Raw genomic sequence first — 18,918 nt, forward strand, 5'->3', positions numbered from 1 at the left:
GTGTTGACGTGTATTGTTTTTGATATCATGATCAGAAATAAAAACAATTGTACTGACGTGACAAATTCAAGCACTTTTTAACGTTCGCGTTTTGTCGCTTCTACCTTTGCTATATGTTGACATGTATTGTTTTTAATATGATTTGTCAGAAATAAAAACAACTGAACTGACATGACGAATTTTAATTTAATAGTTCAAACATTTTATTTTTATTCCTTTCTGCACGATTTCAACGTTTAGCGACCGTTAAAACGATGTAAAAACGGCAATTATAATTAGGCTACGGTATATACCTGATAATTTCCTTTCAAAAATTTCAAAAACTCGCTGAATAGGGCACTCGCCGAAAAAGGCTCTCGCCGAAAAAGGCTCTCGCCGAATAGGAAACTCGCCGAATAGTAGCAGACCCGGTTTTTCCTATGTTATGTGGCCTAAGAAGAAACTTTGGATGATTTAATGCAATAGGCTACTTGAGAGAATTTGTTTGAAAAGAGTAAACTGACGCTTGCCTTGACTTCTTGTGTGTTTTTGCTTTCAGCTAACATTTTGTTGGTAGGTTATCTAAACTTTTGAAATGAACAGTCTTTATGGTGCCTTAACGAGTTTTTCCTTTTTTCTTGCTTTTGATAAAATAATTAGTCCGTTGATATCACGCAATATTCCAGCATACAAGAAGTTGTCTTCACATCAGAAAAAGGAATGGAATAGTAGGTGTGTAAAGTTTTTATTTACCTTTTACGTTGTTTTTATTCAGAGGTTATATTTACCATATATTGTGAACATAGGCGTCGATTTTTTCTTAGAAGAGAGGAATTCTGGGTGGGCGAGAGTTTTCAAACATATTTCGTTGAATATGTATGTTTGCAAATTCGCAATGGTTCAGTCTTCAAAATTAGCATATATTTTTACTTCGGCAAAAACGTTGCCGAGGCAAAACGGCAAAAGTTGAGTAAACATTTAGTAGGAAAAGATTGTACTAAAATATGTAAAACGAGAAGTGAAAAATACACTAGAGTAGTCTATCACGAACGCATTGTTTGATTTATTGTGATGTAATAATACCAAAAGTAGTGATAAAGCGAGCATCGCGATACGGACGCTGTTACGGTAATTGACGTTAAAAAACTCACGGGGAGGGGGGAAAGTAAGTTAATTTTGGGTTGATTTAACGTTCGAGTCAGCACAAATCGATTTAGTTTTCCCGGCGGGTTATATTGCAATAACAACAAAGCCCAATAAGAAATTTACGTTTGTTTTACATTAATTTGACATCTAGCGACGTTGATTTATCAATTATCATACAATAACGTTAATTGCTCAACCAGGGACAGGTAACATATTAACATCTCCCTGCGAGAAGATTGCCTCGATTTACGTAAGATTATAAGCCAACATAATTTCGGCACAATTGGGACACTGCGAGCAACACAAAGTCTGTTTGATGAACTAGTCAGAATCGGTATCATCAGATGCTGTATCAGCTGGATGAGATAACGGAAAGCGAGGCGCAATAAGGAGTACAGATCCTTACAATAATTTGACGTCTACTAGAGTTAAATCATTGCAAAAAGGGTGATATTCTATAAAAGATTCTCCCAGCTGGGCACGTGTCTAAGCGCCGGTGAAGTAGGAAGTAACCCAAATAAAACATCCAATAATAGTAAGAGTGATTCAACATCCTAGTCCTTGTCTGGTGTAGTCTAAGAAAATTAGTTTTTTCTTGTAATCTTGTGGTCCGTACAATCACCTCGGCAATTGCCGACGCTAATTTCGAAGACTGTGGTTAGTCTTTCTCACAAAGACTGCGTTTAGCGTCGCTGCAGCAATTAAGCTTTAATAGGTTAGATGTTTTCTTTCATGCACCTTGCGATCTTATGAGCGCTGCTAAACTAAACAAACTTCTTTTGTGTTTTCCATTGCGACCTAAAAAGCACGTGACTCGTGACCTGTTATCTAGTGGCGCCTTCGGATTTGCCGCATTTTGATTTGTAAAAAGCGATTGTTTCAGTACGTCTTTAGTTTGTATCGGTTATTTTGTTGTCATGTACATTATGATGTCATATTCACATCCCATTACGTTGACCCGCAGCTAGAGCCTGCCAGGCGCTTAAGTAGCGCAGCGCGGGATGTGAGTTTCTTGCGCAGTGACACCAAATGGTGGCGGTATGTGAGCGATCTGTCCAGTGTTGCCCCAAGATATCTTGGTTCGGGGCAGAAGGACAGAGATTTTCCGTTGTTCTGAACGTGTAGCTCACGGTCAGTTTCCTGATTGTGGAGGTGGAAAGCTGCTGCCACAGTTTTGGTTTTGCTGATTTTCAGTAGCCAGTTCTGGAGATAGGCTGAGAGAGTTTTCGTGTCCTGAGGGCTGACACTTTGCGTATAGCAGCCTTAGCCCTTGTCTACTCTTCAGCAGAGTACTGTGCACCTGTTTGGTGCCGCAGTGCTCACTGCCACAACATCGACACTGCCATAAACAGCGCCCTGCGCCCACAGTGACCGGATGCATGCGTCCGACACCGTTGGACAATCTCCCCATTCTCGCTGGCATCCAATCCGCTGAGCTTCGTCGCAAAAAAGCCACTCTGTCCCTCGGTCGACAGGCACTGGCGCCTGACCTCCTTCTCCACCACAGGATTTCTGCTCTCCCAAACGAACACCCTCGTCGACTGAAATCAAGACACCCATTTGTGCCAGCCGCTCAACTTCTTATCAACGAAGCTGATGTACAAGACATCTCTGCGGCTAGTTGGGCGGACCAGAAATGGAGTTCTGAATGGAAGTCAAACGCCACCAGACTCCATTCGTTCATCCCCGACGCCGACACACGCCCCATCAGCCTAACACTACCTAGACCGGCATGGGTGCGCCTCAACCGTCTTCGTACGGGCGTCTGGCTTTTCCGCTCAACCATGCACCAATGTGGAATGGCCTCTTCCTCCTCCTGTGAATGTGGTGCCGAGGAACAGACCGCAGACCACATTATCAATGACTGTTCCACCTTCAAGTCACCTAACGGAGTGGAAGGCCTGCGTGTCATGGATGATGAAACCAAAGACTGGCTGCTCTCTAGTAGCCTTCCAGCGTAGTCCGGGAACATCGTGAATCTGGGGTGGTAAAAGGATAGACCCTCGGCCCCAGAGGCTCACACGACGACGACGCTGACCTGGAGCTGAAGTTTGATAGTGACGTAACGAAACCACTCGGAGAAAAGTTCAAACGTGGCTTTCTCTCACCAGTAATTGCCAGCTGTGGTAGTTGCCGTAGCAACAACAATGCAGTGAGTAGCATTGGTGCGGAATTGCTTTGTTCTGTCGGATACCTAGCGAGAGACATAGCGTAAAACAAGAAGTTGCGCTGCAGTTGGTTGGATAATTCAGCGTTTAAGAAAAACGGAAATAATTGTAACGAACACTTCACAAGTGTCATGGAAACAGGGTAGGCGAAACATATTTTGCCCACCCTTGTTTCACGGCAGGGTGAGCGTCGCCCACCCGGCCCACTCTATTTCGACGCCTATGATTGTGAATATAGCCTCTGAGGCTATATTTCCGTATTTACTCAAGCAAGACATTTGACATGTATATAACCAATATCTTTTTTTGTAAAACATGAAATTGAGTGTAATAAAAGTGTAAAGGTTCCAAAATAATACAAAAGAATGGCAAAGCCAAAACCCTAATAGCATGCATTGATGAAACTATTTTTTTTTAAATAAGCATTGTTAATTTTTACAGCCACCAAATTTACTCAGTAATTATGCATTGCGTAATGCAGGGGTTTCCAAACTGGGGTACATGTACCCCCAGGGGTACATTTCGACTTTTCAAGGGGTACATTAGATTAAGTATAAGGATATTCTTTCCATAACTTCTAATCTGCCTTAAAATATTGCAAAGTTGCATATCTTAGGAATCCTTTCACCGCGAACGCTCAGACACTGCAGGCTGGGACAGGGATGCAAGAGAAACTGATTGAACTCCAGCATGATGGCTTTGCACGCGATGTGTGCTCTGAGAGAAATTTAGTGATTTTTGGTTTACGATGTGCAAGTCGTACAAAAAGATTGCGGAACCTGCTATTCATGCATTGTTGTTGTTTCCATCAACATGGTTGTATGAGTCAACATTTTCAGTGCTGCTTGGAATCAAATCAAAAAACAGATCACAGCTCAAAACACCTGAACATGATCTTCGTTGTGCTGTTGCTAATGTTTCACCTCATATTCGTCGTCATCGTGTGAGCCTCTGGGGCCGAGGGTCTATCCTTTTACCACCCCAGATTCACGATGTTCCCGGACTACACTGGAAGGCTACTAGAGAGCAACCTGTCTTTGGTTTCATCATCCATGACACGCAGACCTTCCACTCCGTTAGGTGGCTTGAAGATGGAACAGTCATTGATGATGTGGTCTGCGGTCTGTTCCTCGGCACCACATTCACAGGAGGAGGAAGAGGAGGAGTATTAATGAGCTTGTTGAGCCTCGTGTTAATGAGCCTTTTGCTAAAAAGCAGGCTTATCCATCACATTAGCTAGGATCGCTGGGCTTATTCAGCCGATATATTGTTTGTTTGATTGATTGTAGTGTTTGTTTAACCTTGGATTACATTGTTATGAATAACTTTGTGTGCTTTGATTGATACAAAATATCATGTATGCAGTCTTCTAATGCAGCTCTACTGTTAATTTGTTGCAATATCTAAACTTTCTAAAGCCAAAAATATGAGAAAATTTTGGGGGTACACGAGCGAATCTATAAATTGACCAAAGGGTACCGATGAACAGAAAGTTTGGGAACCCCTGGTGTAATGCATAGGATCAGTCATTTTCCTAAACTAAGCTAGTAATAAAAAGAAAATTTAAGTTTAAGAGCTAACAGTTGTGTGGAGAAATCATTTGCAAGTTTGTTTTGCAGACATGGCCATATCCCCTTTTTGACAAACAAAAATTTATATATCTATGAGAAATTTTCAAATCCCAACAAAATTAAAAAAATTGTAACATTTAAACTTTATTACTCATATTTGAAAAGGCATAAACAAACACTATTGTTGATTGAGACATTTCGAAATTTAATCAAGTTTAAAACATTGTTTTTGGAAAAAGTCTTGATGGCTAGTGTGGAGGCTACACTGGTATGCAGGGCTGCGATTTTTTCTTTCTTGTCGAACGACCAAAAATTCTGCGTTTGTTTTTCGAATAGTAATATAACGTCACAAGAGTCAGATAAAGCGTTTGCAGCGAATTACCACACAAGTTGTGTGGATGCACGTCAGAGTCACTTACATAAGATTTTAATCGCACGTTAATTGAGTGATTACAAAGGAGTATCAAGCGTTAAGTTGTGTACCTACCGGACGAGTATATTGTTTGTTTTGCTCCGGGAAGAAAACTGTTGTAAACGTAAAACTGAGGATCGCAAAAGAAAAAAGCCCTTTGGCTATCGTCGTCAACTCCAGCTCGTGTCCGAGCATTAGTTTCGTCTTCAAATCGAATTTGGCTTCGGATGGTATGTGACCTTTGAGGCCCAGTTTATGATGGAAAAGATGTGGGCAAAAGTCATATTGTATGGAGGGTGGGGGACGTGGTAGTTTTAGCTTTTCTGCTCTAGTGTTACGTTTTTCTTGGACTTTTTGTATCCTGTTTTTTTTCGAAAATTTCTGTGCCTTCCCTAGTTATTTTTCTCCAAAGTAATCTGTCACTAACAAGTTGTTGCCATGAATCCAGATCAATGTTTGCATGGCTGAGGGAGACTTTTCAGCTGATCTTTGTATCTTATCTAGTGAAGTCATGCTATCGCCAGAGTCTGACCTTATAATATTTGCAGATGGAAGCTCACCGACCGAACTTGAACTGCTTGTTGGTTGTGCTTGGGCAAACTCAGAAACGTTATATTGTCTCGTCGAGAAAAGATTGTATCGATGCGTTTTCTTATGCACTTGAACGGGCTTATCTATAAAATTTTATTGTTGAAAAGTGAAAACGTAGTAGGCGCAATGGCGCATTTTATTAAGCATGCTTTTGCTTACCACTATTAATTTAAACATGTTCAAAATTGAGAATGCTTTGCGACGTTAGGCTACTAAACGCTATTAGCCGGAAGTTTACCTGAATGATAAGTTCCAAAGTGACGTGGCAATGCTTCTCTCGATAGCTCCTTCAAACAGATCCCGCACTTCACTCGCTGTTTGCTGAACCTTAACCGCTTCTCGGTAAGACCGACCGAAGCTTTTGCCATCCGTGTTGTCGGAGGATTCTTTCCTTTTTTAGTCATTATAGGATACTGACTAACTGAAGACTATCCTATCCGTAGTTGGGCAAAGCTATGCTGTTCGTACAACTTGCCTATTACCTTGCCTTGTCCACTCCCAGTGACTACCTACTATTCTTCTAGAAGCAAACTCTTATATATAACGACCTTTCTTATCTGTGTTTCTGATTCTGAACATCTGGTCGGAAACTAGACTATTTTCTTGATGTAAAAAACTTGCGTAATAAGTAGGCTTTATTGTGTTCTTTTATTGTGTGCTTCTGCGATTATTTTCTCCTGTATCAATCACCTGCTTTAAGTTATATAACGGGAAGGAAATCTTAAATTTGTTTTCGTCATCATGCACTGGCTACATAAATCCATCATTGTTAAATCTTTCAAAGGATGGCATCTCGCCTGGTGCGAGACAAATTTTCTGCAGATGTCCAGACTTCCCAGCCAGCAAACTTGTTTATACATGTCATGCATTGTGATTCAACGTCTGCAGACGTTGAATCAATGTAAAAACGACGGGTTTTGCTAGCTGGGTTGTGTGCTTTTGTGAATGTGCAAAATCGCCCATTACGTAATCACAGAGACTCTTTGAGTGGAAGAAAGTCGAGTTGCAACCGCTGTTTTCTACATGTGAAAAAGTTTAATAGCAAGTATCCAACAGTCATTTTACCAGAGCAATATTGTTAATTGGCTCAAACGGCGAAATATAAACTGGCATAGACGTTGACAACTCAACGTAGCCTAGGTTATTTCATCTATAAAAGAAACCCGTTGTGTCGAATAGCACGAAACGTGTGTTGCGAAATGTTTGATGCCAGTCGTTGGAACTTCGATCAAAGCATTCTCCTGCAGTGTTCAAAACGGCGGCGCTGACGCCTTGGGAGTTTCTCGTGTGAAGCGTCGCTTTTAAACCTTGCTTTGAAGTACCTGGTGCAAGAAAGTTTATGTAAGTCAGCACTTTCATGATTGGATCATGTGATGCCCCTTCCCCCCCCCCCGATTGTTCCTCGACCTGACGACGTTTAGTCTTCTCTCAGTTTTTTTTCTTTTTTTTTCCGTAAGGCACGGCGTTTGTCGAATAGTGATGGCGCGTGTCGAGTGACCTCGTCACCGAAAAAGGCAAAAATCGCAGCGCTGCTAGTATGGTTAGCGAAAGACAATGCTCGCTGTTCTATAGTGAGTACTGAGTAGTCAGGTACGGTACCGGTAGTGCTGACGCCAGGAAGATCGCTCCTTCTCAACAAGTTTAAAAAGACAAGTGCTCCCAGGTGGTGCTATAGCCTACTCAACTACTCATGTCCTAACATATCGATTGCAGAACGCAAAGTACAAGCTACCGAATCTGTTGTAAAATGCTTTTTAAGTTTAGAAGTACAGGGTGCGGATAAAGTCCTTGGACTGCTTTAAAGTGTAATATTTTAGTAAATAGTGAATAAAATCGCAAAATATTTTAATGTTGTATTGTCAAGACAGTAACTAACAATCGTACAAACTTTTATTCAATATGTCCCCCTCTGGCCTGAATAACACGCTCAAATCTACTTTGAAACTCCCTACCGCTTTACATGCCTAGGGTTTCTTGGGGTATTTTGCCCCATGCTTTTTTGAGATAGCACTTCAACGCCTCAACTGAGTCATGGGATGAAGCACAGGCATCTGCCTTCAAAATGAACCAAACACAAATGTCCATTGGATTCAGGTCTGGTAATGAGGGCGGTCGAACTGCCTAGCTCCAGAGATGAGGAAAATGGTTCTGGCACCATTACTGGGTTTTCTTGGACGTATGGGATGGCGCACCGTCTTGTTGGAATGTGAATGGCTTCCTTTTGAAGTGTTTCTTAGCCTCTGCAAGGGCAGGAGTCAAACTTGTCTCAATGTCCGATTAGGTGTTAACTTTAGCGCCTTGTGGAACAAAAATGAGGGGAAACATCCAAGTTTTGGAGACAGCGGCCCACACTATGACAGAAGACAGTTTCTGGCGCCTGAAAACTTTTTTCATGGAGTCAGGAATGTCTGCAGAAGACTTATCAAAGATACGATCATTTTGTCGGTTACACATTGCTTCAACATTGAACAAATTTTCATCTGAGAAAATGATCTCTCCTGTGTCCGTACCTGACTTCATTCTGTTTAGAAGAATTTTAGCTCGAGCGAGTATCTTTTCTTTTTGGAGGTCTGTGAGGTGTTGGCAAGTTTGCATTTTGATGGGGGACAACTTCAGATCGATTTTAACGATCTTCCTGATCGTCTTTTCATTCACATCCATTTCTCGAGTTATTTTCCTCATGGATCTCTTGGAGCAGCGGATTCTGGCTCAAACCGCATTAATAACCTTTGGGGTACGAGAAGTTCATGGTATCCTACTTCGAGGGCGATCTTCGGCACTGTTCAGTTCTTTAAGCCTGCTAACAGTGTGATAAACCATTGATTTTGGTGCTTCAAGAAACTTTATTATCTCTGAATTGGTCTTGCCTGCTCGATGAAGCTCAATGATAGCTGCACGTTTATCAACTCATACTTTGAAAATAAAGCTAAATGATGATAAACTGATGACACATTCTGAAAGATAAGGCTTGGTACAATAAATATGCTCTATCAAACCCTTACTAAATCTATTTAAGGACATAGTAAATTAAAATTTAATTTTAGTCCAAGGACTTTGTCCGCACCCGGTAATGTAGGCAGGGTTTCTTTGTTGTTGGAGATGCGGTGAGAAAAATGCATCATGCTCCAGTTGGTTAGTGCACAGCTTTCCATCCTTTGTTCCCCATATAGCCAGGGTTGGACGTCTGTAAACTTTGATCCAGCTTGATGGCAGCTTTCCATGCACTATTGCACTCCCATTTTGGAAGTTGCACTCCACAAGGTGGATCAAAGTCGAGGGTCGCTCTGCAGGTTATGGCAGTATGGCACAACCTCTTCTTTGGTCGTTTGTGTGGATTGCGCACTTCCAGTGAGTGAACCTTCTTAGGTCAGGAGTCCTCTTCCATTTGTTGTATGTGATCGACTGATCGTACCAACAGAGTCTCCTCTACTGCACAGCCTCTTCTACTTGGTGGAGTGCTGGAGCGGTGTCAATTCCACTTTCTTTGAAATATCGCACTCGCACAGACGTTCTCAGACGGCTATGCAGCCGACTAACATAATTCTAAGACAAGAAACAATTTTGAAAGTTATTTACTAAATTATTTTTATTCTGTTATTGTCAAGAGTGTTTGCAACCTCCCCCCCCCCCCCCCCCCCCGGTTAAAAAACCACTGGTAGACTCACACGCCATGCATCAAGTGTTCTCTGCTGTACTAGTGTACTTATATGTCGCATCCAGACATGGGGTATCCGAAACGGGTAGTGTTGATCCATGACAATTGATTTGTTTATTTCATGTAATTGCCAACCTCATCAGTCATCGTCTTCCATTCATGACTGTTACCTACCAAATGGCAAAACAACCTCCTGTTTCAAACACATCTTTTGTTTCAGAAACAACTCAACAGTGCATGCTGTGATGGTGACACTGATTGGCATCTATGTGCTGATGCATGAGAAGGCTATCCAAACAAACTTAGTTGTGTAAGTTTATTTAAATTGCAATCAAGATATTTGGTCAAAATGAACAACTGTGTCTGATGTAGATTGTAGATTATGGTTCATGTTATTTCTGCTCATTTTCTTTTGTTGAAAGTGCCCCACATTAATGATCACGAACTTTTGTTCCATTATATTTCTTTGATGATTGTATTTCAGAGGCTACTCACGACTTGCTGCAGGAAACATAGAAGTAGCTATTGGTTACCTCTCGGCAGGTGTGTGACTTCGAATGTTTTATCTTTTTCTTTTGTATATTTCAATTAGAGATGTATTTTATAAATCAAGTGTCTTATCTAAGTCTGAGAGTATCTACTGACTTTCTACACTCCAGTCTAGTGCTACTGCAATAATTCATCGAATGTCATTTCGTTAAAACGTCAGCTTATCAAGGGGCAAAGGTCAGCTGTATCGCCGTGTTGTGAGAAACCATGGTTCGATGTTTGACAAGGAGCCAGTTCCACACCGCTTAAGAGTATGTGGTCTTTGCAAGACACTCGAAGGCATGGTTGAAGGTGAACACGAAGATTAGCTTCTTTGCCTTTCCGTCCACTTATTCTAGCTCTTCAACTACCGGGCGTAAGCCTGGATACGACCACAAAAAATCGAAGGACAAGTTGCTGGTGCTTTGCGATTGAATGACTTTGCCCATGGTAGGATTTCGTTGTGGGTTTTTTTGCCTGCCTTGCTCTTCTTTGCTATAAGCTAAACAGTAAACATATCAAGATTCAAGATGTGTTCCCTTCACTAACATCAGCACTCTTGATAACGCACCATGGCGGATTTTCATAGCAAGTGTCTTTACAAATCTTAAAAACACCACCTAAAAGCTATATGGGCTGATAAAGCTATAGCCTGGATATATCTTGTTGTTTTTATTTTTTTTGTATTTTTTTTTCCTTTTCATCTCAAATTTTTTTGAAAGTGTTGCGACCGACGGTCGCCGACCGTGCCAACTTTCTTTTAACTTATATAATTACTTATTTCAGTTTCAAGCGCGTTTTAACTTCCGCGTTATGTCGCTTCTTCTTCATGTAGCAACATGAATTTGGCTTGGTATGCATTCAAAGGTGGCGCTTGTTGTAACTATTTGTTGTTTTCTATTATTCTTTTTTTGTTTCTTTAAAGATCTAATTCTGATGGTGATGGATGTGAAAGAGTTGAAACGAAACTGGGGCTATATTGTGCACCATGCCAGTGCTGTGTACGCTTTTTGGTTTACTGTGGTAAGCAAGTATTTGGTTTTGCTGAGTCTTGAGAATGTGAAGCGATTTGTCAACAGGACAAAGTACAAAGTTTGTTTGTCTTCGCGCTATTGAATCCTGAATAAACTTGATTCGACTATTATTTAAGCTATTTTCCGTGATGCTTTTTCTCCAGTTCTTGTAAATCATCAATCAAACACATTTATGTGGATAGTAATTATGAATTAACAAGATTAAGCAATTAACGTTTTCTGCTTTTGTTGTGTATACCGCTCACACCTGAACAGTGCAACCGATTACATCGTCATTGCTTTATGCTTGTCACTTACACATTTATATCCACAGAGATATGGGCTTCTGCCGTATTTTGCAAACTTTCGTCTATTGGCGGAGTTATCTACCCCTTTTGTCAACTTGAGGTAAAGCACAATTCAGTTGATGATTTACTTTTTGTTGTGACAGGGCCAGTCATGTCATCAATAGAGTTGGCCCATCAAGAATCATCATTACACAGAATATAGTGATTCCCCTGAACACGAATTTTTGGTAAAATAACCCGAAACACGAATTTCAAATAAAACAGGCTAATGTTTGTTTAAACTCAGAAACTGAAATGGCACAGGTAAGAAGATTGCTATCCCTATTTCTGCACAAAATTAGACCAAAACCGCTTACTGTCCTGCGAGTCATGTGAATAGTGATGTCGTAATACAGAATTCGCTGGTACTTTAACAACGTTTTTACTAAACCGAGGTGGGGTTCCTCCTTTTCGTTAGTAGAGGCTCGACGGACCCTAGGATTGGCTGGTAGAGGTTGTTTGGTTAGTTGGTTTTGAATCTTTATCCTCGGACTGACAAAGCCTTGATTGGTTATACCTGGTAGTTTCGCTAACTTGTAGAGGCTCTTGCGCAGGGCCGGTTACCGAGATTGACAAAGTAAAGTTTTCCGATTGTTGAAGTGTTGTTGGAATTATTCCATCCATTGGGTGCCGCTGCATGGAGAGCAATCCTTAGAATGCGTTGCTCAAGCGCGCACTCCGAGAGTCGAACCAGCGCTGCGTGATTTAGAGCAGGGTGCGTAACCACTGAGCTATCGGGGCGGACAAACACGAATTTCCCCAATTGAGCATTTATGCATTAGGGATTTCCCCTTCCACGAAAATCCTGCTCCCAATTCACGATCTTCTTCCGTATTTCCGAAGTTGATGGAGTTTTCGCCTGAAATAAATTGTTTTGTAAGGTAGACGCAAGTAGCTAAAAGTGGATTACTACCAAAAAAATATATCTTCGGAATTAAACAGTGGGTGATGAAAAATATTTCGTGTTTCAGAAAAAAAAAGTCGTGCTTAGGGGAATGACCATATACTATATAACAGAGGTCACCAAACTACGGCCCGCGAACTGATTTCATCTGGCCCGCCACGTGCTGCGGAAATAACAGCTGCACTACCGGTACAACTGTTAAAGGGGTACTAAAGGAAAAACCTGACTTGGCGATTTTCCACGTTCTTTGTGTTTAACATGCTACCTTAAAACGATTTTCAATAAAATTTTACCCCATTGCGGTCTGACCACAATTGTGCACGTGCTTTTGTCAGAGCTTTCAAAATGAGATTGGGCTTAAGCAACGAAGCGTGCGACTGTACAGTCTACGTAACAAAAGACTAGCAATTAGCAGATCACGCAATAATTGTTACTGCGGGCGATTTGACTGTAAGCTATGTATGTATGTACATCAAAACATCAGATGTGGTAACGTGGCTTTTGTTATTGCTGTCTTTTATTACGTATTCTCGAGCAGTGTTTGCACGTTTTGGTCATTTTGAAAAAATGAAAATAAATGAAACACTGGACTTTGGGCCTTGCCAGCGCCATTGAAAACAATTTTTTTTTGGGTAATTGTTTTTGAAATGTATTCTTGAATGTTCAGTTAACTCATTTTAATGCTTAATTCCGGTTTGAAATTTTCATTTAGTATGCCTTTAAGGAAAAAAGTTACCAAACTTTTTGTAAAGGACTGACGTTGCTGTTGAGCTACCATCATATTGCACCTTTATCATTAGGCCACCTCAAATGGGAACAGCCTGACAGCCTATAGGCCAAATTTGGAAAGATGTAATGTTTTTTCAAGAGCACGATGCCCTGTAGTGTATCACAGCAGGGGATATATTTTCCAGCAACCTTTCGATTTTCATCACAACTTTGCTATTCCACCTCTGACTTTGTTATTTATTGTGCTCAAATCAAGTCAATAGAGATTCTAAATAGTTGTATATCTTTTCGCAATTTGCATCTGGCCCGCAGCTGTTAATCTCGCAGCAATCCGGCCCTTAGAGTATAAAGTTTGGTGACCCCTGCTATATAAGCAAAAGCAACAGTTATTTTGCCCCAATCATACGCATAAGCTGTGTTGCCACAACGCTATGATTGACATTGACTCTTAATTTGTTTTCACCCACTTAGCTTTGTACTGTCCTGCGAGTCATGTGAATTAATTTCAAACCAACCTAGGAAGCCAACTGTGGTATAATTTTTTTTTGGCCCGTCTGTACCATGTAAGATTTATGATTACTGATATACAATAGCGATTTACAATTAGGGATTTGAACGGTTCAACCCTGGCATTACATCATGGGATAGCAGCTTGCAAGACAATTGTCTAAGTGCTGGAGGCAATGCTTGCCATAAAAATTATATTGCCAATTTTCATTGACAATCCCTCCAACTGGACATTTACTGGTAACATACCGCACTGTTGTGAAAAGCGAACAAGAAAAGCCTGATGGTAATAACGGAAATCCTGTAAAAGTTGTTTTAACACTACAAGCATTGATCACAATGCAACTAGATGGATGCAATTACAAATATAGCGAGTAAATATTCCATTTTCTAATAAAACTTCAACGAGATGGTTTCTAAATCTGTCCGACTACCATAACAGCTAACAACTTTTTGCTTGAAAGAAAAATCATTTCCTGAGTATATTGAGCGACAGGGCGACTCTTCCATAAGCACTGCAGAAGCTGCAGCCCAGCCCCCCTCCCCCCAAATTTTTTTGTAGTAGAAAGCAGCGTATTATTCTACTTAAATTAAATGATTGGTTTACTCTAGCTATGTTTTCCTTTTTTTGCTTCGAAAATTCGTTGTTTTTACATTAGTATTGACTGCATCGCATCGCAGCCCCTGTGAATGATGTTTGCTTATTGTAACGTAACTTGAACGAAGCAAGACATTGCCTTGAAATGCTTTCAAATTTTATAGTTGGTGAGTTGCAAATCAAACAGACCTACTTGTGAATCGTAATGAGAAAGACAATCGCATCTTGTTTAAATCGGAGGCCTCCAACTACCGGGTTGCAACCCAGTACCGTGTCGCAAAACACACGTCCAAAATGGCCGTCAAGAGGGAGAGTTGGCTGAAAGTATGTCCTTAACCTTAAAATAAATTGATTGCAGTGGAAACAATTGCAGTCATGCACTAAATACGTACGAAAGAATATCTACAATCAACAGTGACGTTCGGTGGCTTAAATCGTTGGGAAAGCAACTTGGAATATTCTGCAGCAAGGTAGTAGGCATGAAGGGCGTAACCGTCAAAGTTGTTTTAACCGTCAAAGTTGTTTAACCGAAGTGTTGCCTCGGCAACACTTCCAGCGGGGGTCTGGGATAGGCCCCCTAGAAATTTTTGAAAAACACTTCCAATTTGGTGCGCTCTGAAAGCATTTCCAAAACAAATCAAAAATAAAAATCTGTCAAATTGTGCTTTGCCAATGTCGTGATCATACATCCATTTAATGTTTAGAAGTCATGAATAATCTTAATTTTAACGTTGCAGGACCAAAATCCAGTGTTAGACATGGAATAATAGTTGTCTAACTATTTAATTCGTCATGAATGTTTTTTCTCAGATATTCAGTTAGGCCTACACTACAAAAACTAACACTTAGGCCTAAACATTACAACCGCAAGCAATTTGTACAAAAAGCTGGATAAGTTTGCCTCCTGCGTATAGAAGCTTAACGGACTAAATATTGCATCCGCACCTGAACGTTCATTGGCGAAGTAACGTTATATCAACGCTGTAAAAAGGGTAAAGGCATGACTATGAAAGCTAGTAGGCTAAAGTACATGGCGAGGAGACATCAAAAAACAGCAACAATCTTTTCGCCTTTATGATGCTGTGCTGTGTACCGTGACGAGAGACCATTCTGTGTGTATGACCAATTAGTCTAGCAATTGAACGCATTGACGTCACTGGGAAAGCAACTCTAACCATAACACATCTGATTGGCTAAGCAGCTGGTGACGTTTTGCAAAACGAGTGAGGATTGGATAAAACGAAGGCGTTTTTGGACGTGGGGAAAGCAACTTTGCAAGTTGATTTCCCTGAAGTCTCAGTGGTTGTTTCTGACAGGAGCGTTTGCGTTAATTGGCATTTATAGGCAAGACATGCGGTTTGGTGAGGACTTAGACTACTCACAAGCGTTACGAGTAATTCTAGTCACGAACACAGTAATTTTCAAGTTAAAATAGACGTGATAAAAATAATAAGAAGTTAAACCTAGAATTCAGTCATTACATTTTGCATAGTTTTCTCTCAGGTAAGCACTGCTTTCCTTGCTTTCCCTCACCGATCGTCACTGACAATCAATCACTGCCAATTTATTTTTTTCTCAAAATATCACGACAATATATTGGTACATTAAATAATGAAATGAGAGAGGAAGGAAGTAAAGTACCTTACGAGGTTACCAAGTCAGCTTCCATCACGTCAGTTGTACCTAAGCTAATACATGCTGTATTGGCTTATCTATCAAAACAGCAACGTACTATTCAAGGGGGGAGCACTTGTTCACGCATTTTCCCCATAAATTCGAAAAAAACACGTAGTGCTACAGTTATGCAAAATTTTCTCGCTCGTTTCGTTTCAAAACAACATTAAATATTCATCAATATTGAGGCCAATCCTCGCAGTCCTCCCTACTAAAGTAGTTTCCTTTTCCGATCTTAACTTGTACATTGTCTGTTATATTTTAGGAATTTGGTTTAAGTGTGTGTAAATGGCGATAGATAAAACTAGACCGATAAGTAGCCTAGTTGTTAGACTTTGTTTTATCTATCGCCGGTCCGCGAGACTATTTTATTTTAAAACCGGTCCGTGTAAGAGAAAAAAGGTTGGGAACTGGTGGTTTAAATCACACAGTGATGAAAAGTAACTATCAACCCTTGGCGTCGATTTTTACCGAAGTAAGCTAATCTCAGGGAAGCGAGAATTTTCCACCAATTCTGAAGGCGATTTGTTAAAGTTGCCGATTTTCAGCCTGAACGATTATAATTCTCTATTTGAGGACCCACATGTCAGTCTGTCGCGATTGTCGTGCAACAATTTGCGCAGCATTCAGTTTGTCTGTAAATACGCAAAGCTGACCAAACCCCTTGGAGGACACCTGGCGAATACCCTCGCATGCTTATGTCGGGACTTAGTTAAATTCAACGCAGTGAATGTCGTTCGTTCAGGATTAATTCATAGGTCAATCAAGCAACAATATCACAATAAATAAAAAGAATAAAAAACTGCGCAACATCTTTTGTTACTTGTCTGAATAATGTTGGCGAGTTTAGTTTCACTCATCGCTTCTATATCGCCACGTGACCTATCTTGGTCTTTCGGAAGACGACGCAGAAAGTTAGGTCGTTGCAAAAACGTGAATAGTGACGTCGTAATACAGAATTCGCTGCTGCTTTAACAACGTTTTTACTAAACCGAGGCGGGGTTCCTCCTCTTCGTTAGTAGAGGCTCGACCGACCCTAGGGTTGGCTGGTAGAGGTTGGTTTTGAATCTTTATCCTCGGACTGACAAAGCCTTGATTGGTTATTCCTGGTAGTTTCGCTAACTTGTAGAGGCTCTTGCGCAGGGCCGGTTACCGAGATTGACAAAGTGAAGTTTTCCGATTGTTGAAGTGTTGTGGGAATTATTCCATCCATTAGGTGCCGCTGAATGGAGATCAATCTTTAGAATGCGTTGCTCAAGCGCGCACTCCGAGAGTCGAACCAGCGCTGCGTGCCGCTGGTTCGACTCTCGAAGTGCTTAAAACTTAAGTTTTAAGTTTGTCCGCCTTGATAGCTCAGTGGCTCTAAATCACCCAGCGCTGGTTCGACTCAAGGTATTCACCCTGTTTACATGAAATGTCGGTCACATCGAGCTACGGGAGATTTAAATGATCGGATTTAAAAACTTGCAAGTTACATTTGAACTTTTTTACTGAAGCAAAACGCAAGCTAAACAATCGTACACACCAAAACATACCAAACAATCGTACACACCAAAACATACCAAACAATCGTACACACCAAAATAGAGCTCGACCGATATCACTTTTTCAGGCCGATACCGATATTTATGAAATTTTTAGGCCGATACCGATATATAGCGGCCGATATATATCAACTACAAAAAGTTTGTTACCAACAAGGTTATTAAGCAACGGGTCCACGTCTTTTAGGCGCTGACAGTTAGGCGCTGGTCTAATAGGCGCGCACACTGTGGCGTCTGGATATTTAGGTGCGGAGCACTGTGGCGCCCGTTCATTTAGGTGCTATTCCTAGTAAAGTCTGTAGATTGTATCAGCTTGGCAGGTAGGGGCGTAGGGCAATGCTTTTCACACAAAATATTATATTGAACAGGAAAATATATTGTTTTGTTAATGCGTGTGCGTTGTTGGTCATGGCTTCAGTGAGTGAAGTTGCCTAAACTGGCAATGCTTTCTCACACAAAATGTTATATTACACAGAAAAGTATATGGGTGAAGCTGCTTGAACCGGAAATGCCTTTCACACAAAATGTTATATTGAACAGAAAAATATGTTATGGCTTCCGTGAGTGAAGCTGCTTAAACCGGCAATGATTTTCACATAAAATGTTATATTGAACAGAAAAATATGTTGTTTTTTTTAATGCGCGTGTTCAGCATTTATTTGTTGTTAATGTTAGTCCAGGTTTGCGCCGGCGAAAGCTTTATCAATAAATTATTCAAGTTTCCGAAAATGTATGAGATTGAGTTCACTTTTAGTTAGGTCAAATAATAACTAAACATCAGTAAAAAATGTACCGTAGGCTGTACTCAAGCGGGCGGTAGGCTTGAGTGAAGAGTAACTTAATTTTCCGTCAAAACCCGGACTAGGTTTAATAACGAGCGAAGTCTCACCATTATGCTTGCAACTTGTAGCCAAGGTGTAGCCTATATGCCCTGTAGAAATGTATTCATGTGAACAGTAGTAGAGCGTCTTACGCGTTCTCGTCACATGGCCAATCCATCCCGAACAGAAGTAATTTATATTTAATCTAAATTACCAGACATTTTTCACACAAATCTGTTGTATTTACGCGGTAAAAACATGTCATGTTATCGACGTAGACGCACAATCTTGACATCAAATGAAAGCATACCTCTTCAGCTTTGCAATAAAATTTAAAACATTCTATGTACAACTAGCAACTTTCCAAAAGGTATTTTTTTCTAATTTTTTAAAAAATTAAAAATTGGCAGAAAAGTGTACTTCATTATAATTTTTACTACCCAAGCATGATACAATAATACGAAAATATATGTAGTTTAATCGAATGCCAAAACAATTCTGCACATGAGAAAAAATTTACTTCGTTTCTGCGCGCAATGCTTTAGGAGGTACAGCAGAATGATTATGGAAAAATTTGGAAAATTTTAAGCAAAAAGTTTACGTAATTTAGCCTACAGTGTTTTTGATCGAGAAATTCCAAAGTAAGGGGTTGCCTAGCCAGTTTTGACTGCCAATTCCAATGAGTAAAAGAAAAAAAATCCACTGTGTCCCCATCTTTAAGAAGTCCTCAT

The 18,918-nt window shown here is 40.5% G+C and overlaps 1 protein-coding gene across 1 annotated transcript in view; it reads left to right on the forward strand.

The window, feature by feature from the left end:
• Nucleotides 1-550: 550 nt before the first annotated feature.
• The window catches only part of LOC145782025 (TLC domain-containing protein 4-B-like), a 30,491-nt gene continuing 12,123 nt past the window's right edge, over nt 551-18,918 (forward strand). Inside the window, exons 1-5 of the mRNA XM_082593754.1 lie at nt 551-711; nt 9,743-9,832; nt 10,007-10,065; nt 10,976-11,073; nt 11,398-11,471. Coding sequence (XP_082449880.1) covers nt 575-711; nt 9,743-9,832; nt 10,007-10,065; nt 10,976-11,073; nt 11,398-11,471 — 458 coding nt within the window. The 5' untranslated portion in view covers nt 551-574. The remainder of the gene's footprint in view (nt 712-9,742; nt 9,833-10,006; nt 10,066-10,975; nt 11,074-11,397; nt 11,472-18,918) is intronic.

This window comes from Aplidium turbinatum, chromosome 13, assembly GCF_918807975.1.
Source record: "Aplidium turbinatum chromosome 13, kaAplTurb1.1, whole genome shotgun sequence".
NCBI lineage: Eukaryota > Metazoa > Chordata > Ascidiacea > Aplousobranchia > Polyclinidae > Aplidium > Aplidium turbinatum.